The 24,889-nt window shown below is 42.6% G+C and overlaps 1 protein-coding gene across 6 annotated transcripts; it reads right to left on the bottom strand.

The window, feature by feature from the left end:
* Positions 1-1,465: 1,465 nt before the first annotated feature.
* On the bottom strand, positions 1,466-24,498 carry znf532 (zinc finger protein 532). Of its 6 annotated transcripts, XM_036529680.1 has the most exons (11): positions 24,284-24,498; positions 23,293-23,458; positions 22,499-22,577; positions 7,856-10,154; positions 7,305-7,486; positions 6,695-6,871; positions 4,272-4,434; positions 3,788-4,081; positions 3,181-3,293; positions 2,766-2,913; positions 1,466-2,156 (listed from the first exon to the last, which is right to left on the bottom strand). In XM_036529680.1, exons 4-11 carry the CDS (start codon positions 10,127-10,129, stop codon positions 1,677-1,679), a joined length of 3,831 nt encoding a protein of 1,276 aa, XP_036385573.1. In that variant the 5' UTR covers positions 10,130-10,154; positions 22,499-22,577; positions 23,293-23,458; positions 24,284-24,498; the 3' UTR covers positions 1,466-1,676. The 6 variants fall into 6 exon arrangements, with proteins under 6 accessions (XP_036385573.1, XP_036385572.1, XP_036385578.1 ...); XM_036529679.1 differs by lacking the exon at positions 22,499-22,577; XM_036529685.1 differs by lacking the exon at positions 22,499-22,577 and having other exon boundaries at positions 2,766-2,883.
* Positions 24,499-24,889: the final 391 nt, after the last annotated feature.

The raw sequence follows: 24,889 nt of genomic DNA, 5'->3' as shown, positions 1-24,889 counted from the left end.
TGGAGAGCATTAACAGCTCACTGCAAAGTTTGGTCTTGAATGAACCCATTTAAAATGATTGTTTTGAAGAGTGCTAGAAAACTGGCGGGACTGCTACCATTCGTGAACAGGATGGGGGAATCTTCCGTCTGAGCCAAATATGAAACTGAGACAGGAAACCTGGTCTATTCTGAGACGTATTTCGATAACATTGAAGAAACGAGCACCTCAGCCACAGTTTTTAATCGAGTATCAAAATGAACTCACTGAATGAACTGGAGAACAGGATGTTTTCAGTATGAGTGTTTAGCTCAATAACGTGTGAATAGGGTGCCCTGCAGACTGCAACATCGCCCCCTAGAGTTAGGAAAAGTCTCTTCATCTCCTTCTGACAAAGCCGTGCGTTTTCTGGTGAAGCGGACTGGGCACTCTTGTACGAGGAGTGTAGCACGTGGTTACAAAGTGTATCAGTTCATATCCCAGTAGTGACACAAATCAATTACACTCACACAGATTTGGGCCATGCATGTCAGCAGCACAACCAGAAAGACAGGTCTACAGACAGATAATACTGTACCATTACACCTTGTCTGAATAATTTTAAATGCTTATACCTCTTTTTTAACTCTTACTAACCACGTAAGAGAGATATAAGCCTTTCCTGGCTCAATTCAGCTGACCGAACTGTCTTAGTGCTCTGAAAGTTGTGAATTAGCAAAAAGTGAAAGCCATCATAGCTTGAGATGCGTGCAAAAAAAGACACATTGCTATCATAACTCATTCAGTTATGATACTGAAGAGCTGCCTGAGAAGAAAAAACGAAGACACAAAAGACGTCTGGAGTCATTTCAGCTTCAATGTCTCCCGTCTCTTTTACAAAGCACAACTGGTTTCCAACTGACATATCATAACATAGTGAAAATACTGCAACTCGCTCATTACATTTGAAATCGAGAACTCTCATCCATGGGGTGTCTCCCCCCCAACCCCAGAAATGATTCTCTCAGTAACTGCTGATTTTTCATTTTAAATTAATGCAAACAAACGAAGACGTCAAACTAGCAAAGCACGGGAGGAGCTCTGTTTGACAACCGTTAATCTCCAGAACGGTTTAAAGCGGCGATAAGCTTCTCGTGGCTTTCAGGCTGATTGGTTTGGAGAGAGGATGATGTGACGTTAATGCTGAAAGAAATGATGATTCCTTGGACATACATACTGTGGAGCTTAGCAGCAGTAACGAAATGCAATACTGCCGGTATCTGTGGATAAATCTCTAGATATAACCACCATAACAGCAATTTAACACGTTTTGACTAAAATGAGAGGACGACAATGAAAACTTTTAAAATAAACTTTCCTATAAAAAAAGATCTATCGAACACCCATACAAACACCTATCATAAAGTGTACAAAATGTGTTCTTGATTTTTAAATATACATAAATTGATTTTAAATATATTACATATTTTTAAACACTTAAGGGGTATGCGTGTCTATATATACCTATATAGACATAGACAGAGAGAGAGAAAAAGAGAGAGAGAGAGAAAGAGAAGGGGAAGAGATAGAGCGAGCTGGGCTTGGAAGTCTTAACCGTACTCTTCTATTTACAACACTTGGCTGTAAATGGCTAAAACGAGGCAAGCTTGTCGCAGACACAGTTATATTTGGATAGTTCTCCTGCGGCGTCCCCCTCCTCACTTTTCGGCTGCGTTCAGTCTCTTCGACTTGATGAAGGCCATGCCGTGTGTCCTCATGTGCGTGTTCAAGGCCCCCTCCGTCTCAAAGGTCTTGCCGCACACCTTGCACTTGGTGTCGGCGGCGTCCTCTGGCCCGGGCTGGTTCTCCTGCTGGCCCTCGTCGCCGGCGCCGTTGTGCTGCGACAGCGTCTGCGGCTCCTTCAGCTTGTGCACGATGAAGAGGTGGCGCGCCAGCGAGTTGTGCGAGGTGTAGCAGAGGCCGCACTCCCGGCACTGGTGGGACGAGCCGTCCGACTTGTGCTGCGGGATGTGCTCGTGGAACTGCACGATGTCCTCGGTGGTGAAGCTGCACACGGCGCACTTGTGCACCTTGAAGACGTTGATCTTCAGCTTCTTCAGCGGCTGCGGGGCCGCCGCCGCCCCCCGGGAGCGAAAGTCCACGCCCGCGTCCTCTGGCTTGCGCTTGGGGCTGGAGGCCTGGAAACACAAGCAGACCTTAGGGCTCCGGTACCACTCAAGGGAGGCATTTATGTGAACATTTCAGCAGATATGAATTTCCACGTAATGAAAAGGTGAAGGTTGCATGTGATGTGGCTATAACAGTACTTTTATTAGGCTTGGAGTCTGACCAAGGGATCACCCCTGGCCATGGCCTGAGGTTGTTGACCCCTGTGTGGACATCATAAACAGGGAAAAGAAAAGGGGGAGATGGGATGCAGGACGGATGCCGTGAACAACTGACACAATAAGGAAGCGTCCAGTGGGATTTTTATAGTCCTGGACGGGACCAGTTTGTCGAGGTTTAATTAATTGCATGTGGATTGTCTGAAAATTCTCTACTCGAATTTAGGTTTCTAACTTCAGTCAGCAATTTGGCAGACATTCTTTTCCAGTGCAACTCATAAAAGTGCATTCAGCAGGGCGAGAAAATGAGCTGCAGATACTAACACATTAGTGCCATCCTTGAAATGTAGCACCATGGAAATTTTTTCCACAAGAATGGGATTAAGTACTGCCAAAGGTAACACCCCATCACATCCTCAGTGATGTGTTTTCTGAACCCTACTTTCAATAAGGCAGGCCTACCTGGGCAAAGTCCTTCTCGGTGTCTACCTCCATGTTGGCAGAGTCGGTCACCGCTGTCCCCTCCGCGTCTTTAATGCCATGCATGAGCTGGGTGTGTTTCTCCAGCATCAGGCGTTTACTGAAAGTGCGATTGGAGTCAGGACAGAGTCTATAAAAATAGTCACCAGGGAAAAATGTACATTCGTGCTAGACACATAACACAACAGGAAGGCTGTAGTACAGGAAGAAAAAAAAAAACACTATTTATCCCTGTGAAATGATAAAATATTTCTGTCACAATTAAGTATTTGAAATTCTACAAAAATCTTGAACAAATGTCTGAACGTTTTAGCTGAGTAAGACTGAAATGCTGGGCCCCCAGGGCTCCTGGTGAGGCCTGTAGTGAGACATCCGTGCAGCAGGGGGCAGTACTCACGGGCAGGAGAAGACTTTCCGCAGGCCCTTGTGCTTGATCCTGTTGTGCCTACAGAGACTGTGGGAGGAGCTGAAGGACTTGTCACACTGTCGGCACGGGTGTTTCTTCATTTGCTGCAGTCGAGGGGACAAGGAGCCTTCAGTCACTTGTTAAAACGCAAAGGTTATTTCAAACTTTGAAATTTGAAATAGATTAACACGACACACCATCAAAGCATAAATTTATCATTTTTTTCTAGTCCAATTATCTGCAGTGGTTAACTTGCCATGGCAGTGGACACTCTTGAAATACAAGAGAGAGAAATACGTCACAAAGATGTGACGTCCACACACTGCGATGTAAAACACAAAGCTCATTACTTAAGCACAAACGCAAGCCTGCTACAAACTAGTCCCTCTTTAATTACACAACAACTACTGATATAATACCCACATCTGTTTAGTCTCTGTCATAATACTCTTCTAAGCTCATCATACTGACTTAACTATGTAGTGATATGCATGTGACCATGGAAGAACACTGACTTAAACTGCCTGATGTGATCTGCATGGTGAATGGAGAGTAAATGGTGAGCGACGTGGTGAACATGTTGCAAGGCTCTGCAGACCTTGCCGTGCTCCCTCCTCATGTGGGAGATGTAGACTTCCCGCTGCGTGAACAGGCGGTCACACTCGCGGCACATCCACCCAGGGTTGGGGGGCTTTTTGGGGAGGGCCCCCGCGTTGGCCCTCTTCAGCGGGGAGGGGGGCTTTTTCTCACCCTTCTCGAACCCGTTGACGGCGCCGCCAGCCTCCTTGCAATTAGGGCTGGGGGAGATGGGGTTGGTGGGCTTCGAGGTGAGGGGCAGGTTTATGCCCAGGTTTGGGGGGCCCTCGATTGTCTTCAGAGTTCCATGCATTGACTGAGGAAAAAAAAAAAAAAAAACACAGAGCGTGTCCCTGTAACTCTTATGTCACCGAAGAACGCCGGTTATATGGCCTTATGGGGCTCTCATATGACTTTTCACTCCAGTATACGTCATTTGTGTGCTAATTAAGTCTGTAAGTCAAACTTTTACTCTGTGTGAAAGGAGGGAGAGAAGTTTTTCCTACCTTAATGTGATCCAGCATGAGCTGTTTCTGAGCGTAATGCATGGAGCAGTCTGGACACTTGAAGACAGACACTTTCTGATTGGCTATGTGTTGGTCAAAGTGTGAGTAGAGCAAAGTCTGCTGGGTAAACACTGTGTCGCACATGGAGCACTTGTATATCAATCTGAAAAAAGAGCACAAAAAGGGCTGTCAATATTAACGCATTCACTCGTATGGTTAAATAAATGCACAAATAAATAAACACATAACTTCTTAAATTGCATTTCTCTGTTCTGACCCTTCTAGGCTTCTGTAGATCTTATCTGTTTTTGGAAGCCAAGTGGGGGTGTGATACAGTGGCTAGTTGGCTATACAATGAAGAAAAAGAGAATATGTCTCATTTAATACATCAGATGTTCTTTTTACTTGCTCACAGAGAAAGACAACATCATTATTCAAGCATCTTGTTTAGCAGAAACATTGAGACTTTTTACATTTACAACAGAAACTTCAAATCTGATGAGCTGAAAAGAATCACAATAAGCCTGAGTCTTACTGTTAAAAATGAATATGGATCAGGACCAAATATGCAAAAATAACTCAAAAATGAAAGCATTTACCTCGGTCTTGAGATTTAGAGATTTTTAATTTTGCTGACTTTTGAAGACATTGTCGGTTTAAATGTTATTGTACTGCTTAAAAAGTGATTAAAACTGTGATTCCTGAATATGGATTCCTCATTCTATTCGCAAAATCCTTTCTCAATTTGGTTGTATTAATACCTGCCCTGAAATACAGCTTGTTCGCCCGTAGTGCAATATATCAACAATGCTGGTGATGTGAGCTGCACTGTCTTCTCATAACTGTTTCCTTGAGGAAATATCTGTACTTTTCTTTAAGCCATGAATGTCAAAAGACAGAACTGTTCAGAACTGGAAAAAATGATACTTAAGGTTTGTTTTAGCAGACAACACAGCAGTATCCGACAGCTGTTACATTTGTGTTGCTGTCTTATGACTTGACACTAAAGCATTTAAGTCAAAAAGGCATGAAAATATTCATTCGTTTGGCAGTTGGGGGGGGGGGGGGGGGTTCATTTGTCAGACCTTTCCATCAGTCCATGGTCAAATCAATTTCAGATGTATCGCAGTGTGCATGGACACAATGAACACAGCACATGAACACATGACAATACACACTTTGTGTTGGAATCTCAAGCCATCGTGGAGGCGGAGTATCTGACACATCACACGTGCGTGTCTCTCCTCATGATAATCTGTTAGGCTGAGGACATGGCTGACATTCAAGCTGAATAAAATGATGGTCACCATGTGATCATATGATCATAACCCCCAGATGCTGTCTTACTGCATGCATTTATGTATGTTGCACCATAAAATGCATTATCTAAGCATTCTTTCTTCAGTTCGAGTGCCTTAAAATTATGGCCCGGCCAACAAATTATTTCCCCATTAAACTGGCCAATAAAGAGCTTCTGAAGGCATATCAGTATGAATCTTTATCGGCACATAATGAGAGATAATTATATATTCCACTGTCCAGCTTACTGGCCTGTTTCTATTGTACTGCTTTGCTTATTGTACTGCTTTTTCCAAGATGCATAAAAAAAACATCAGCATGCTATATTAGCCAGTAATAATGAGTGGACAGTGATACGAACTATTCCGAAATATTGTTAAATAATATACAATTAGAAGCTGTTAGCTTAGGGATTTTAAAACCAAAATTAAATCAGAAAACGACACACTATTTAAGAAGCATTGGCACTAAAATAAAACTATATTCAACTGCTGCACTGAAGCGGCTGTCACTAAAAGGCTGTATGGATTCTATTAAAAGTGGTTCCACCATAATCAATCGAAGAATGACAGTGTGAAAACTATACAGTACTGTTCATGTCAAACAAGGCCTAACAGAGTGATATTATTTTCAACAACACAATTTGTTGCTCCACTAGATGAGACGTACAAAGCACACCTTATGCAAAAACACCTGCTCTAAAGACTTTATTACAGTGTGTTGAGGGAGAAAATGAGGAAACGGTAAAAGGTCGCAGAGGGGAAATTACTTTCACTCAAAGCTACCGTGCATAATGTTATTTAACGTCCAGCGGTTCCAAAATGTCAGGTGATTTTGCTTTCCAAAATCCATTTGTCTCAGCTATTGTGCAACTCCTGGCCTCTCAAATTGTGTTGCTATATATTTGAAGATGATAATCTCCTTCACGCAGAAAATGGAGAGTGCAATGCCGGTTTTGACAGAAAGCGTGCAAATGAAAATACAATATGTTTTGCAGTGCAATTCATTTCATTAACTGAAGTAATTCATTCATGAAAAATAGTTGTCAGTATGTTTAAGTGTCAAAAGATGTGTTGTATACATCATACCAAATCTGTGTGAAAGAGGATTTTAGTATTACTCACTTGGGCTCTCCAATCTTTACCCCCGGGTGCTGGGTGTAGGCGTGGGAGTGCGTGCCTGGGGCAGATTTAAACGCCATGGGGCAGATGGGGCATTTGTAGAAGATCTCACAGTGTGTGCCCTGTATATGAGACTTCAGGGCAGCCACGTCCGCATAGATCACACTACAGTGCACACAGCTGGAGGAAGAATTCAACAGCTTAAGAAGAATTCAATCACATTACATTGTACCTGATTTAACTCAGTCTTCTGGTCATTCTAATACATGTTATCCCCCATGCATCGATCACAAGAAATTAAAGAAAAGAATAAAAACTGCCATTCTACTCAATCAAAGGTTACTGCTACTTTGCAAAGTACTAGTCAGCAAAATACCAGTCTGAGCACAAAGCAGAACAACTAACCAATTATTTTTAGGCACACACTCAAATCCTAGTCTAAGCAGATACAGTACGTGGACTTGCAAGGCTGGTTTACTATGCAAACGTGAAAAGCATTAAATAAGTAAACAGTGAGGAAATCCTCCAGAGGAGACATGAGAGAATTTTTTTTTTTTTTTTTTTTTTTTACTGTCCTGACAGGAAATGATGCGGAGGAAGGGGGCAGACTCACCGGTAGCCCACCCTGCGGGTGTAGTGCAGGCAGTTCTTGGTGATGTGGGTCTGGAAGTGGACTGAGCGGCAGATGGCCCCGCACTCAGGGCAGACGTATGGAGACTTATGCTGGTGGATCCGCTGGTGTGACACAAAGCTGCACTGGTTCGGGAGCAGCATTAGGCAAATATTGCAGGTCTTCTATTGCAGACATAACAAACAAAAAACATCATTCAAATAATGGGAACAGAGAGTGCTTTGTGGGGGCAAATAATCAAGTGAACAAAAGAATCTTTCATATTCAATTCCTACATGAATAGGTAAGTAAGTGAACATCACACAGATATTCCCATACAAAGGTCAAACACATTAACACATCGTAATTGAGTTATAAAGAGTGCTGACAAAAAAAAACATCTGGCAACATCACTGAATTCCTCTTACTGAAGGGTACAGAAGAAGAATGGAAAAACCAACAAACAAACACACATTCGAAGGAGACACTGGTCTGTTTGACTCAAGTCTGTTGATTGAGCTGAATGGAAAAACACACAGCTGTGACACACGCACCTGTCCGCTGGACTCCACAGCCTGTTGGTAGTGCATCGCTAGGGAGGCCTCGTCCTGGAACATCTCGCTGCACTCTAAGCACTTGAGGCTGTGCCTGCAGAGCCTCGACGAGTCCTCGTCCAGCGGCATGGCGGCCACCACGGGGGCGGTGGAGGGAGCGGAGATCACCGTGCTGACGACGCCCGGGCCCGCCTTCCCCAGCGAGTTCGAGTTGTGGATGGTGGCGGTGGCGACGACGGAGGAGTGCGCGGGGGTGGCGATCATCTGGTCAGCGGGGATGGGCTTGAGGATCAGGTGCGAGCACTGCATGACCACGCCTTTGTCCTTGTGGCCCCGTGCGTGGGAGAGGAGGCTGCACTTGTTGTAGAAGACCAGGTTCTTGGCGCAGTGGTTGCAGGTGACCTCAATGCGGACGCTCCTGCGGTCGTAGTGCTGGGTGAGGCTCTTCTCCAGGGCAAACGAGTCCCCGCATTCCAGGCATTTGTATCCCCGGGAGGGGATGGAGATGCAGGCCGCAGAGGGGGGGCTGAGGTTGGGCACATACACAGGAACCGGGTTTATGCTGCTCAGGACCTTGTTAAAGGCCTCGACCACAGAGCTTTGGGAGCTGGCGAGAACCTGGACTCGGGACACCTTCTTGGGAGGCTGAGTGGTGATCATGGCCTGCTTGATGGGCTGCTGAGGCTTGTTTAGCACCTGGTGGAGCTCGGTGGAGGTCGTGGAGGTCTGAGGGAGAAGGTTGAGGTTGGTGAGGTGGACAGTCTTTGGCACAAGTTTAGCATTGGCGAGGCTGGAGGCGGGCACCATGACCGTCTGCTGCTGGATGGCGTTGGCGGCCTTCAGGATGGCACTGCTGGCACTCTGCACGGAGGCGGCGGGGATGACAGTGGCTTTCACTGTGGTGTTGTTAGCCAGTTTGAGGTTGATAACCTGGGAGCCAGCCGTTTTGACTGCCGAGACGGGCAGGAAGGCGGTGGCAACCGGCTTGATAGTCATCTGCTTGGTGACCTCCATTGCCGAACTCGCGGACGTTGCCACCACCGTGGTGGGCAGCGCGGTTCGGGACGGGGAGGAGAACACGGACGTCGACGTTGGGGAGGACAAGAGGGAAGAGACGACTATGGAGGTGGGGTCGGCCCCTTTTTTGAGGTCTTCGGGATCGAACACCGGCAGCACCCTGGTGACCGTACGCTTGATCTGGCCTGACGACGTCTTGATGGTTTTGATCCGGACTTTGGGGATCACCGGTACGGAGCCGCCTTGGGAGGAGGGCGAGCCTTTGCTGCTGCTCTCACTGGTGACACTGCAGGGGCTTTCGGGCTGCTTGGAGAGCATCCTCTTAGCCAGCTCCAAGGCAGACTCGGGCTCAGAGGGCTTGTCAGTGACCCTGGGACTCTCTCTAGCTTCCATGGGGGAGTCACGGGATGTAGTGTGGAGCTCAGGTACTGCGCAGTCTGTAGTGGCCTTCTTGGCGCTGAGAGCAGCAATAGCAGCAATGCAGGAAGAAAGCTTCGCTGACGACTTAGCCTTAGCTTGAGAGAGGCTGGATACATTCAAGCCTGCTGCATCCCCACACTCCTTCCCCTCTTTGGACTTTGGAACCATCTCTTTGGGCTGTTCTTCCAGTTTTCTTGGTTTTTGTAGATCGTACAGGTTCAGGCCACCCAAAGTGCTGTTGCCACCTTCTATTTTCGATTTATCGAAATTGCCATTTGTCCCGGGCTTTGATAAGATGTCCGCTACGCCGGCTTTTGGCATCTCCTCCTCTCTCTTGACTGCCGATCCCATGAGGGGGTTCGGCCTGAATCCGGGCAGGCTTGCCTGCTTGTCCGAAGGGTCGTCAACTTCGATTTTGTCATCATCGTCAAACTCCTCTGCGCTGGAGATGGGGCTGAACTGGTTGAACGAGGAGTTACTGATGGCAAGTCCATGCCCCTCATCCTTCTGGGATTTCCCACTGTCTTTTACATACCGGTCACCGGGGGACATAGCTAGGAACCCATTGTGTAGGCCGTTCCCCATGGAAGGGTGAATCTCCTTGTCGGCGAGTGTTTGTTCGCTGGCGTCGATGTTGCGAATGTTCTTCACGATGACGCTGACCCCGACGTCGGGCGCCGAGGGGACGTTGGACTCCTCCTCAGAGGGGACGCTGTGCTTGAGCTGCCCCTCATGGTCGTCGTGGCCAGACTCGATCGCCGCCTTGGGATCGACCATGTCGGGGATGTCAAACGCTGCAAGCAGGTCGTCAAAGTCCGGGGTCTTCATATCGCCCATGGTCCTAATGTGATACTATATAAACCTGTGTAAGACATGAATAAAGGTGACATTAAGCACAGCTGTTTAAACAACATATTGAGCTTGAACTGTCAAAGAAAAAAAATTGGAGTAATTTAAAAATCACATACCACCCCCCTGATTCTTAACCTTCATGTCATCTAAAAGATCTCTACTGACGATTTCTAGTCATCAAATTCATTTATGTTTTGCCTATTAGACATGTTTTTTGAAGTTGCTGATTACAGGGTTACTACTTATCAGTGAAAAATAAAAAGGTTAAGTGCATTGTTATCTGTAGGGGTTTGCCATAAATATGTGCTTTTGTCTGGGGGTGCACAAGACACAATGAATTTTGAAAAATTCTTTAATGCAAGACGCCTCTGAAACACTCTGAAACTGCTGATCTTTTTGTTATTCAGATTAGATAAGAGCTGAGGGATATGAATGCAGAAAATAGAATATAAAATATGGCAAATATGTACCTTTAACTGCTGAGATAATGGAGGCAGGATTTCTATTACAATTATTGCTGAAATAATAGCATAATTTGTATTAGCAGTAATATTTACAAAAACCTGAATGTCAGATCCTGAGTCTGCTGAAGAGAGGGATGTTGTACAACTGTTAATACATTCAAGGGTCAACTCTACCATCCTAGACTAGGATGACAGGTTAATCAAATACTTGGATGGCAAGTATGCCAACTGCTAAGTCACTTGTTAGCAAGCCTATATCTATACAGCACCCAGAGCCCTTCTGGGGGTGTCCTGCAGATATAACTATACACACACACTTAGGTCTGAGTACTTACAACCTTTTACTTCTGTCCCATACAACTCAGAAAGGTCTGATAACACTATGACCATCCACACAATAAATGGCCAAACATTTGGACCATTTTGCACTTTCAAGCTCATCTTTCCCTCTTAAATCTGAAATTTCCTGTTGGCAAAACCTCCAGTACCCATCCTAACACTTACCACTGGTCTCTCCTGTATTCAACCAACAGCAAAGTCGAATCATTCGAGCCAAGATTCTTTCAAAGATTCACACCTTCCAAAATTTCCAAGTGTACTACCATAAGTTAACCATTCGCTAATCCAATTTCAGACAAAAGTAAATAAATAAAAATAAATTATTTCATTAAAAATACCTGGATTCCATCTTTGCAGTGCATGACTAATAATCAAATGTACTACACTAATAATATTGATAACACAACAACATAATAGTAATGGGAACAAAAAAAATACTTTTGCGAAATAATGTCATTTTATTTTTAGGAGCGCAGTTATGTTGTATATTATTTTACATTGGCTGACAAAGTTAAAATGTAGGCTTTACCGTCTCCAAAAAAGTGACTTTGCTTTTGAGGTTGGCTGAGGATCATGCTACCGACCTATCACTGATGTTTTATTAATCTTAAAAATCAACTGAGCTTGTTAGCTACCTGCTACCTGGCCATATAGCTAAGTTGCTAAATACCTTGCTAAAGAAGTGGAGCCAGCAAATTTGCTAACTAACTATGTAGTTACTATCCCTAACTAACCTTAACCCTAACCCTAACCCTAATTTGAATGAGATAAAATTGAATGAGATTGCTAGCTCAAATGTTGAACATGAAGTATGCTAGCTTGTAGCCAAGGTTGCTATCTACCTTTTCTATTATCAGCCAGCTAGATGATACAAAATATGTACTGCATGCATGTCTTGATACTAAAAGGTTCACTATTTATAGACTATAAAACAAAACAGAACAAACAAAACCTCTGTCACTGACAAAATATCCTGCTATCATTCATTTATTTGCATATTATCACAGTAAACTATAACACAGAGTACAAAAGAAAATGATATTTCATTCCAAGTTTAGATAGCAAGATAAAAAAAAGCATAGGGCCAAATAACACAATGATTTAGGGAACACGAGAAGGCACTGGTTTGAAATGGAGCTCGTGTTTGTAAGATGACATGCTGTAAATTGTTCAGTGTAAAATCACCTCATTTTGAATTCTATCAGTTTAATGTCAGACCCATTATGTAAGTGTTTTTACTGACTGATTGAGGATATCTGCTTTGTATATGTGCATAACCTGACTTTTGCCAAGTTAATACTTAACATTGCTGTTGGTAGCCATATTATTTTAGCTATTTGCATTATTCAACAGGTTAGTTTACTTTTTGCCATTTGCTTGTAACTGGTTTTATTGGCAATAAAGCACCAATTTTAAACTGATGTGGGAAAACAGATGAAGAAATTCTCTGCTGTACTGCTTATATGTAACAGTCATATTCAATAATTTGCATAAAATTATCATACCATTCAATTATCACGTCCCCAAACAGACAAATACTGGCCTTCTTTGGAAATATTTTAACATACCAAACATACCAACTGTTTAAAACATTTAATGCCAGAAAAATGTTGCTTTGGTTTTCAAGTGCAGTTCTGAGAAATTATTCCAGCTATTCGAGTGATGAAAATCATTCCTGTACTACTGACAACAAAGACTCACTCTGCTCAAAAATATGATTACAATTTCCATGCTATTTAAGCTGATGTTAAGCCAAACATAAACTTTTTTAGATTCCTTCAATTGCTTGGGGCTATATTATAGGCAGCTATTAACTTCAGTTTCTTTAACAGCAGATGAACTAAAGTAGACCATTACTGCTTTCTGATTTAGGCATGCATTGAAAACTACACAATGAAGGAGCAGTTGACTTTTAGCTGCATAAAAAGCAAACATAATAACGCTAATCCACAATCTTCACCTGCGTTGCTGACGAAAATGCTTTGTCTGGGTGGTCCATGACATGGATGTATTCATTAATTTCTGATACGGCCAATACAGTGTGTCTTCTATGGTTAAAAGTCTCTGTAAGATAGTGTTACTGGATAGCTGATAGCTCTGGATAACTGGATAGCTCCTTCCTTAAGGATCTTCAAATGCTTTCTGGCACCAAAAATGTAATGTCACACTTAACGTTTTCATTCACTAGTTTATATCATTTATGGATGCATGCTATTTTAGCAAGGAGGTGAAAACTATAACGGACTGTGAATGTAAACCAGTGACATCCAATAACCAGTGACTGGCAACCCTTCCTATAAGACTACAAATTAGATTACCAGACATGGGGTATGTCTTCTTTTTATGTAGAGTCAAAGTATTCCTGATCCACCATAAAAAAAAAACATGGCAAATGCACACTTGGAGTAAATCGAGAACACAAAATGTACATTCCTTCAGTTATGGTGAATGGGATAATGTTTTCCTTTCACTTCTCTCTTGGTGCCCTCAGTTGTTTCTGAGATGAGTCAGTGTAAATACACCCATATTTCTGTCCTATGCCTATGCTTTTAATTAACATGTATACTGCACACCCCTGCACTGTATTACTCCAGACATTTTTTTTCAGTATTTTTTATTCTCAGAACTTAAAAATGTATTTGCCTTTGTCATGCAAATCAGGTGTAATGGTGATGTAGACTGTGACATTTTTTCTCGTGCTATAATATTATAGCATTAAAAAACTCACTAGAGTGCCTCTTTAATCAGCCCCTGTCAGAGCTGAACAAAAAGAACCCTGTGGTATTCCTCACAAGCGACAACCACTTAACAGTAGCCCTTGTCTAATGTAAGTCATTCATTCAAATACCTGCTGTGCTTCATATTTTTCTGTAGCTTCTTCAAACTTTTTTTCAGCGTGACTATTAGCACAAGAGGCACTGCTGACTTCCACAACAGAATCTGTTACCCATGGCAAAAATGGGTTTTAATTTTCAAGCTTACACTCGATACACTTGATACTACATATGATTTGTATAGAAATATACACAAAGCATTTCATCACAATAGAGTTTTTCATCTAGGGCCTATTTTTATCAAATAAGTATTTTTTATATTATTGAACTAAGTTTAACAAAATACTGCCCTAGGATACTGAGAATCAATTTCTTGAGAACTGACAGATGACCAACTTGCAAATGCAAAATAACAGTATGTTCCCATTCATCAGCGCCGTGTGTGCGAATCTGTCTCCAGCAGGAGGTGCTCAGAATGCAATGGAGGTGCTATTTGATGCAATGATATCATATACCTAGCCTATATAAATATGCCATTAAAAAGTATTCCTCCAGGTACTTTTTCATCATGGCACACTGCCAGGTTTTAATTTGAGAGGGCTTCTTCAATTGTGATAAGTTGTAGCATGTGGATCTTTGTCACACTATTTGAGAATGTGCAGCACATGCAAGTCAACTCATCACTCTGCCTGTGTGAAGTTCACCTATGACGTTTAATGTATGATTATGATATGCCTTGAGTGATGCACTATGTTTCTCCGCCAGAACCTCACAGTTCACATGTTTTGAGGGTGGGTCTGTGGGTTCATCTGAAAGGTTAAAAGAAAAACAGACAGTGTAACATAGTAAATTTGCTGATATAGATGTTCATATAATTTCTGCTGCTTAGTAATTCACTCAGACGACGACACATGGATAAAATCATGATCTATGACAATGTAGACAACAATATCATATTAATCAATTGATTTAAATAATAAAGAACTCAGAATTATGCTGTTAATAATGGAAATGATATGAATGAATAAATGTGACATTTTTTCATTATATCAGCCAACAAAATGGTAATTGTGTATTACAGTTCAAGAAATGGAAAAACACTGCCTAATGCAGGACATAAGTCTTCTAATTCTGTAACAATTCTACTTGGCAAGTTACTTTTTCTTCCTTTACCTTGTTAATCTGCACGCACATCACCACCATTACCTGAAGGAAAAGATCAATATACAAAGAACTGTACACATCTATGCTCATCTTCAAATAAAGCCACTCACAGGAAGTTGTAAATCAGAGTACAGGCAGTCCAGTTTTTACAACACAATGTTTTCCTTGGAACCCCGTTGTTAGCCGGATTGTTGGGAATTGAAGTCCGTTTTCCCACAGACACAATAAGCGGGGTCTACATTCACAAACACGTGGCAGAAATAGATTTTTTCACAAAAAAGGGGCCCGATGACTAGGGTATTTAGTCACATATTGAGATATGGATACTGTATACATATTTGAGCATTTAAATATACTCACATGTGAAATACAGTGTGAACGGGATATTGAGTACAGTGAGCCAGCCCGGGAATGACGATACGCACGGATCAGCGGGATGCAGGCAGGTGTTTATTACAGGCGAGAGAAAGCGCACACGCTCAAACGGTAAAATAAATAAATCCCCCCCCCCTAACGACAGCACAACAAACAGAGCCAAACAATAGAAAGACAGCACAACAAACAAAAACAGACCCCTGATGGGAAAAAAATAGTCTTTTCAGCCCCCCCCCCCCCACTTCCCTTGTCGTCACTTCCTCTACCTCTTTTTCCTCATACTTTCCTGTCTCATCTCACTCTCTCATTGTAAATATAAATATTTTAAGCAGAAAAACAATTAATGGTGGTGCTCTTCTGAGCACTGTTAGTGCAGACAGTTTGTAAATCTGACTGCCATAAACCAGGGACTACCTCTACATGTCCTAGGTCTTCCTTGTTCAGAGTGTAGTGTTACTCTGTGTGCAATGTCACCGCTGTTTGTGAGCACATCTTGAATGTGTGGACCCAAGTGCTCTTCTGAACATTACTGCAGTATGCACAAATTGGCTCCTCAGTCAATAGCCTTGGAAAATGTTAGGCGTCGGCCTGTCCTCAAAACGAGGCAGCCTGCCTAGCAGACAAATCGATTCTGAATGTAGCAGGCAGTCCAGTACCAATGAGCGAGATTATAATTCATCACAAATGCTTAGCACTTGAAGCACTCACTCTGAGACTTCATTCCAAATATTAGGAATGGAACTAGTTCAATTTGGGTGCACCAGAAATTACTCTAAATTTAGAACAAGGATGCTATTTTACAGGTATGAAGTCAACAGTGGCGGGTTAAGAAATGCCATACACAAGGCAGTTATTTTCTCAGCAGTGATTTTTTTCCCCTCTCAGCAATTCAGCCTTTTAAATTAAGCTATTCTTGGATTTCTGCATCTATAGTATTATTCATGACATCAACATGTACAGTACTACTTGTGTATTCATTTGTAAATCATCAAAGATACTGTAATGAAGGTAAGGTCATGAAAGACAGAAGCTAAAAGGGGAAAAAAATCTTTAAGCTGACAAGAGGAGCATAATTCAAAAATATAATTTAGTCAACATATCTTCAGCTCTTGTGCTTTAAACCGGATCCAAGCAGTTAACTTTAGTCAATAATGTAGGCTAATCCTAATTCAGGCTGACAGATGCAGTATTTCAAAGAAAATGGATGTGGGTGCTTAAAAAAAAAAAAAGGTTAACACGATGACATTAACAATGTGCACCATTAACAAAGTTCTCCGTAGTTTAACGCAAACCACCTTCAAATACCTGCCGTGGTTTCTGCACATCAAGTCAACAGAAAGCAGATTCGTTTCAACCGACAACATCTGAGAGAAATGTAGGCCTGGCCGCCCCTGCCCCCCCCCACCCCCCCAGCGCCGATCAGAATTACGCTGCAGTGCTGAATGGCTTCAGCGCTGAATGGCTGCAGTGCAACGTGTTTGCACTCGCAAATCCCCAGCCTTTCGTTTTTTTTTTTCCACCCTCCTCCCGCTTTGAGGGATTTAAGGACTGAACACATTAGGGCATCCTAAATTTCTCAGGAAGCACCCCACTCGTTGATGATGCGGCGCACGGAGACAAAAAGATACAACCAGAAGGTAAGGGAGTGTCTGCTGTCTTTAGTCTACGTGCAGGCAGCCACGGCCCCTCTGAAAACGGCCAAGGGCTCTGCCGCCTCAGACACGTTACAGCTGTAGCTCCTGCGCCCCCTCGTAAAACACCAATGGCATTCTGTGCAAGAGACAATGCAGTGAATGGCAGGATGGGATGCAGACAGAGAGGGAGTGGGAATGGCATGGACAGAGGGAGAGGGAGAGGGAGCTGCGGGCCACAGATGGTTAAACCCTGCAGAAGACAGAAAAGGCCTGGTGCGGAGCATGGCCGGCGCGGATGAGAATGCCTCCTGACGGTGACAGATGAATGTTTAACATGCAGGCACACATTCTTACTCTCAGCTCAGAACCTGCCCCCCCCCCCTCCACTTTCTTTTTGTAAGCATGCCGTCCTTTAGCTTTTTCGGATGCACACACGTGAACACAAACAAGCACTGCAGTGGAAACATGCAAATCGGCCACTCCTCACCCTCAGCGCTCCGGCCACACTAGAGAAGCCACCTTCCTTCCTGCAACAGCACAGTCACAACACAACCCACCCACCCCCCCCCACACAACCTCAAAAAAAGATTCCACTTCCCCAACCAGACCAGGCCCAAAAAGGGGTCATGTTACATCCACAGACATGGTGCGATCCTCTGTCATCCATTGCACCACCACCAGAAGACAGACAATGACCATCTGAGCAAGACTCCAGGGCACTTCCCTCCTCCACTGATCGAACACAATGTTTTCTGACTGCTGCAAGCCACGTACCCTGAACAGTGTATCTAGTGTGACACCATACTGTTTGGGATGGTACGTTTCTGCAGGCTCCTCTGCTATTTTGGCTGCCATGAAGCAGCTAGCTATCTTACTGTAGCACAGTGACTGCATTGTTCATGAGCCTCAGTCTGCCTCAAACCAGTTTCAGCCGGTTCCGGTCACCCCACATAAAGCCTTTGCTGCAGCACAGCCACTGACACACAGTGCCCACTTTCTGATTGCTTGCAGAGATCACAGCTGTTTTCTGCTATGAGATGGGTTCAGTATCCCTATAATATTGTGTAAACAGAACATCAGCATTACACTAATATTAGACTGAGTGGGGAAATAAGAAGTTTAAAGAGATTGTGTCTGAGACAGATCGGGAATTCTAAGTTACTACCTCTGAGACAAAATCTGGCCTAAATATCACATAACAATCCATGTCTAATGGAAAAAACACACACACACTCCTCTCTGTCAGGAAAATTGCACTTACTTCCAAGAATACTTCGTCTATAAGCCGACGGGGTTATCAAAACACAGCTCGGTTGCAAAGCACTCAGTGCAATAAAATAAATGGACCGTTTACTGTAAAACAAAAGCCAACCAAAGAAGGAAAACGACAAAGAAAACAGGCGATATTCCTGTTCACAACAACAACATGTTCATCGGTCAAATGGGAAAGATGCATGTTTCATACAAGACAAAAGCAACCTATACCTGGCCTTTTCTCTGCCTGCCACTGTGTCTTAGACCATGCTGCTATGCTGATTTCTGATTCTTTCTGGGCTGGTTTTTCCTCCTCTCTCTTCTCTAAGCCCTTGGTCCTTACTATTTCTCCCAAAGAGACTGAGCTTTGTCAATTAAAATCAGCTGCCACACTATAATCCCTATGGCTCTAGGCAACTGAGCATCTTGTCTGTGGTGAATGGAGAACAAAACAAAGGCTGTGACTCACACACGCCCTCTCTTTCTCTCTCTCTCCCGCGCTCACACAGACGCACATACACACACACTCGCAGGCACGCACGTACACACGGAGTGGGGGTGAAGGAAGTCGAGCCATACCCTCGTATGAATTTCCACTAAGAGACGTCCTCCTCGAGAGCCCTCATGCACGAGAATCAACCCGGCCCTCATTTTTTTGCTCTAACGCTGATCCTGCTTTGCAGATGGCGATTCCCCCCCCCCCTCCAGATGCTGAATGGTTAATGGATAAAAGGGGGCAGTGTTACACAGCAGAATTAGGCCTTTTGTCTACGTGTGTGCTGCGGGGTGAGGTGTCTCTCCTGGCTATGGAGTCAGAGCAGCTGGTGCAGGAGCAAAGACAAAAACGACGTGAGAACGGAGGGGGGGAAAAAAATCAGAGGAAATATGAGAGGGGAAGGTACGAGAAGGAGCAGAGGGGAGAAGCCGCGCTCCTCGAGTGGAGTTTACGGACCGACGGAGAGACCGACGCCGCCAGCCTCGGCTGTTTACTGGCCTGCGTGCTCAGCGCTACAGGCAGAGCCTATCGGAGACAATAGCTGTCGAGTAGCATGTCAGCATGATCGCGCTGGGAAAGGACACTAGCACAATTTACTGTTTATCTGCACCTGTGTCAGTAACGAGCAGCAGACATGTAGGGGTGACTCTGCGTTCTGCGTCTGTGTCCCTACCTTAGACAAAGCGAAACATTTAGCAAGTGTGGAACAGCCCTAGCTTTCTGTGTGGGCAGGCACGTACACACATTTTTGCGTAATTACTGACAACAGCTCCTTCAAGTTCCCTACAAAATCTGCTTCTAGATCTGCTATTTAAAACAATCAATAAAGAAGCAAATACAGACTGCGTCCTTGTCAAACAAGACAATCAAATGACATCAAAACATGTTTTTACAGTTTCTTTTCCAAGACTGCTAGTAGTTGTTAGGCTATTTTCACTCTTGTACCTATTCAAAAGATTTCAGCCACTTTGCAAACTTAATTTCGTTTCTGTCAAGGAGTCTGGGCTCCTGGGGCCTTTGCCTCCCTCAGGCTGCCCCCTATACAAAATCAACGGTCCATCCAATCTGCCCCTACACTGAGGCCTCAAACTCACTTCCACACAAAAACGGCTCCAACTGCTGAAATGCTTCTTGGATGGAAGGCACACACAAAGCCTTCACAGAACCTTTCATTTAAAATGCTAAATACAGCTACTTAATACGCAAATGCCTCCTGATTACCATATTTCGATAAAGATGATACTTCTGCTATAGCTTTCAGTGGGTTAGCAAGTGTTTGTACCCGTTCCTTCTGAAGGAGCTTGTGAAACAAATGGCCTTGACCAAAAACTTCAGTGAGTTTTTTTTTTCCTTCTCCCCTTTGGGCAAAAGAGATGGAGTGGTTGGTGTGAGGTTACAAGCTAAACAGAAACACATATTGCTATTTACAAAGCTGATATGTCCAACATTTTCTGTTTCTAAATTATCTAATATTTACCAGAAACACAATTTTTAGTAATGACATCAATTAGTTAACAGATACATGTTCAATGTTAAAAGCACAAAAAGTACATGCCAAGAAAAACATAACAAGAAAGCAAAAGCATAAAAAAACATCTTATTTTAGGTAGCTCAACCTGTAATAATCACACTCATCCCTCACTGGGTATGAAGCACTTTATTTTACCTTTCTTATGTAAGCCTTTAAGTACATCATCTATGATCAAGCTTCATCTGATACTCCATGTAAGAACAAACTTAAACCCTGGCTTTCTTGTTGAGATCAGATCAGTAACGAAAATAAAAACAGACTCCAGCTCTAATCTTTGTCAGTAAGATGGTTCTCCACTGCTCGACAAGTAAGAATTTCAATGTATGGCTCATGAATAAACAGCACACATGTGAAACAAAAGGAACAAAGGGGGCTGATGAACATGCACTGAGATCAGGTTTAGCATGGATTAGCCAACTGGTAATAGCTGTCATCTACAAGTCAGCAAGCCACTTCATTATTTTCCCAGTTTATCTTATATGCCTTCCAAAAAGGAACTGTGTAATTTTATGGTATGTCAGTAGTCAGAGCACCTGAACAATGCAAATTGGTCTGTTGTCCTGTCTTCCACGCAGTGAATGCCAGATAAAGTTTTACTGTAACACAGGCTTAAATGGGTATAAAGGAAATGGTTCCATTAGCTGCATTGCTAACGTCTGTAAATGGGGAGCGAAACGCCATTAAAACAAATAGATGGTTCATTTATACATTCCTAGTGTGTTTGTCATTGTTCCAAATGGGATATTTACTTAATAAGTAATGTATCAAGGCTTGGGAAGAGATTTCATTCTTGGATGGTCTTTTATATGTAGCTGGCTGCCAAACCAGCTAAGTAACATTAGTAAAAGAAAATCTCAATGATTGTTTTAGTTCTGTGCATGACGCGTATAGGAGAATATGGTCAAATTATTCTGAATAAGGACCTGCACCTGGGTAGGTTAATAGTTTTATTTGTATTTTTTTTTCATTTTAAACGAAGCTAGCTACTGCACATCACTCTGCTGGCACAGTATTACCACTATTAGCTGACTAGCTTTAAAACAGACCTGTCTTCATTATTAGAGATAATTAAAAGAGAAAGAATGAAATATGATTCAATATAAATCAAAATCAATGGAACCGCATTAAGCCAATTAAATTTTCAGAATGCTTAATGTTATGCCATCATTCTGACTCATTAATATTTACACAATGGTTTCTCTACTTAAGATTCCATACATACATTTGATGCTATCACACTGTAAAGGGTATCTGTGTATCACACATCAGTGCTCTTTTGCTATGCTGAAAAGCTGTAATACTCACAATGCTGTCCATCCTGAAGTCTAGCAACTGATGTGGAAAAAAATCTAAATTTCTCAATGAGTATGATAACTGAAATATTTTGAGATCATAAAGAAATAATAAAAAAAAATTATAAACAACTACATTTGTGTCCAATTAATATTTGATAATTAATCAAAAAGATTAGACGCATATACCCAGAATATTTTTTCACGTAAGCTAATAAGTGTTTCTGTTTTTTGTGTTACTTTCACTTTTGGTCTGTTTTGGCTGTTCTGGCTATTTTACGGAATTTAAACATATCAAGAATTTCTTGCTATTTTGCTATGACCCATAGTATACTGGCACAGGGAGTTTCTAATGCAGTTTTTACAATCAGAATCCTCTGCTCACCTGACACCTCACCACTGTAGCTCTGACCACGTCACCTACCAAACTGCTAGCACTCTGTAGGAACAGGTATTCCAGCAACCTACAATGAATGTGAAACACCTTTTTAACCTACTTTCAGATGTACAACAAAAGCCATTTGTTTCTGCTTACACATACGAATGCTGTGTCAATCATGTGTCATGTGACCAACCTAAGCCTTTTTATTGGCTCTTATGGTCATATACAGGACCATACATCCTGTACAAACTGTAGTATTACAACAAAAGCAGGACTCAAAACAAATCAGGAGAATGCAGAAATGTGTCTGCTGCACTGTTAAAGGTGCCAGTTTAAGTGGAGTTTGCATCACTGGTGAATATAAATGCAAATTTGGAACTGAGTTTGGTACTGTCTCTTTGGATTGCATCATACAGCAAGATTTCTTTTAGTTTATGTAGGAATGTTGGGAGGCAAAACACAAAAATACACTAAACCCATATTAAATACCATAAAAAGGCAGTGGACTCTCTTCAGTGATATAAATGCACAATACTCATTGTCTCCACATAAAAAGTACATATGAACCATAGTATACTGGCACAGGGAGTTTCTAATGCAGATTTTTAATCAGATTCTAATCGGATTCTAATCAGAATCCTCCGCTCACCTGACACCTCACCACTGTAGCTCTGACCACTTCACCTGCCAAACTGCTAGCGCTCTGTAGCAACAGGTATTCCTGCAACCTACAACAAATCAGAAACACCTTTTTAACCTACTTTCAGATGTACAACAAAAACTATTTGTTTCTGCTTACACATACTAACCCTGACTTTACCACTGGCCTATGGAGACAATGCATAATGATTTCTAGCACAATGTTTCACAGATGTTACATCTGAAAATGCATAATACATAACGTAACAATGTTTGGCAGATATCTGAAATGTTATATATATGGATTCACTTTACTGATTGACTTTTTAACAAAAAAAAAACACAACAAAACAAAAAACAACACTCTAAACAGTGTGTATACTTAGATGACTTAGCTAGCTATTTATTATGCCACGAGAGCTGTCAGTGAATGATCAAAGACAAAAAAATTCCTCAGCAAATTCAGCTGCTCTTTCCTGTCCAATCTTAAAGCTGCAGCAATCCATAATGTGGCGTGAGTATGAACAGGTTCAGCCATACTGACACAGTGGCCACCTGCCCAGGCATTTCCTATAGCACAGCTTCTACTTTCCACATTGGACCGACACAAATGCTCAAGTTCATCAGGCCATAGTACCAAAGACATGTTTGCATCAGAAGCAAAATTAATATGACCGTGAGACATCTGTGCAATTATGAAGAGGATATCCTCCCCAGCACATTGAGCTTGTGATGGATCAGATAAGAGACAGACATCACACAATGCAAAAGACAAAGATAGCAGAGCATCAATTTGCTCCCTACCTGCTTGTGATGCTCTGCCGCTGCTTAGGGGTGTCACTCAGCGTGTCTTGTTGTGAGGAGGAATCCTGTCCCTGGGTGACCAGTTCAGGTGGACAAAACAGCACAGAACTGCCATGACCTCATCACCAGGTTCAGCCATGTATCCATCAGCATATTTAGTCTGTGCCTAGAATAACAGATTTTTTTGATAGTGGAAGGGTATCTCAAATAAATGCATTTCCACTGGCATTTCATTCAGTATAAACTGGAACCTACATATTGCTTAATTTTAAAAATAACCACAAGACCTCGGGTATATTGCGTTCTACCTACACTGACAGCAGCAAGACACCAGAGACTGATGCCCACCCCCAAAATGTTGAATGGGGCAGTCACGTGACGTGATATGCCGATTTATGCTATATAAAAACCAACTAGAAGCCGGGTACCTATTACTAGCTTCAGTAATCTAAAGTTGCGATCATGTAAACGTCGACATCACATGTGAATTAAAGATTACCGTCGCTCTTTTCTCTGATGCTCCTCATAAAGAAATGCTCTCTACCCCCCTGTTTTTTTTCCATACCCAGAATACACTTCGTCGCAGCTTTCTCCCTGGTAGCCAGCTAGCTATGTGTGAAAGTACTGCAATATACAGCGCTTCTCCTTTGAACCTTAGCGAAAAGGCAACCATCAGTTCCAATACGCGTGTTTCAACACTGTAAATGTCGATATCGAAGGTCTTTGTTGTGATTTTATGAAGAATAAGTGGTTGTCATTCCCGTCAGCCATCGCGGTCTGACTGCAGCCAGCCTGTTCTGCTTCCCTGCTTTACCCACTAAAATGTGATCTTTTTCTGATAATGATATAAACGTGCAAGCTACGTGTGCGCGGGCAGATCACCGCCGTTATAAAAACAAATGAAAATAAAGGTTATAGCGGTAATTCTTCAGTTGGGCGCCTTGAACTGAAATGCTGTTTTTGAAGGAATTCTGTTCTTTGGCACACTTACCCATCAGTCTCCGCGGTCCTGCCGAAGCTCAGGGTTACGCATATCCTTTCTATCAAATATGATTTGCAACTTTCCCCTTTCCTCTTTCTTTTTCTGTTCGAAAGGCTTTGCTCATGTGAGAAGGATTGTATTTATTCACAAATAAACACGAAATTATTTGGACAATCACTTCATTACAGTATCCGTATGGAGATTTATCCTGTCTTTCGGGCTACCTTAGCAGCTGTATTAAGACTCCAGTATCAGCCCAATGTTCGCTGCCTACTTCCCATAAGCCTTTGCTCTGGACCCGAATGGTAAACGAAATGATACAGCCTGAACATATACATACGAAACATTTACGCATTACCGCGCTATTGCGTTTTATCGGACTAATTTCATTGTTTCCGAGGGTGCAAATTAGCTCCATCCAAATGTCAGAACAGGTAGCCCATCGGACAACCTTAGACGTCACTGCATTCGACCACTTTTTGTTTGATGTTGTTTCTGTGTCCGCAAAGCACGCAACTTTCCTTATTTTAAAACAAATTCTTTGTCACCGTGACGTATCCAGTTTGTTTTGTTCATAACATGATGCCCTCGATAAGACTGGTAGCATGAAACTCG

Source organism: Megalops cyprinoides, chromosome 5, assembly GCF_013368585.1.
Source record: "Megalops cyprinoides isolate fMegCyp1 chromosome 5, fMegCyp1.pri, whole genome shotgun sequence".
NCBI lineage: Eukaryota > Metazoa > Chordata > Actinopteri > Elopiformes > Megalopidae > Megalops > Megalops cyprinoides.
This window is presented reverse-complemented; position numbering and strand designations above follow the sequence as displayed.

Coding starts and splice junctions, on each gene's coding strand:
- znf532 (XM_036529680.1), bottom strand. CDS start 10,129: ATGGGCGATATGAAGACCCCGGACTTTGACGACCTGCTTGCAGCGTTT. Junction 4,435..6,694: donor GTAAAGATTGGAGAGCCCAA/GTGAGTAATACT, acceptor CTCTTTTTTCAG/ATTGATATACAAGTGCTCCA. Junction 2,914..3,180: donor CGGAAAGTCTTCTCCTGCCC/GTGAGTACTGCC, acceptor CTATTTTTATAG/ACTCTGTCCTGACTCCAATC.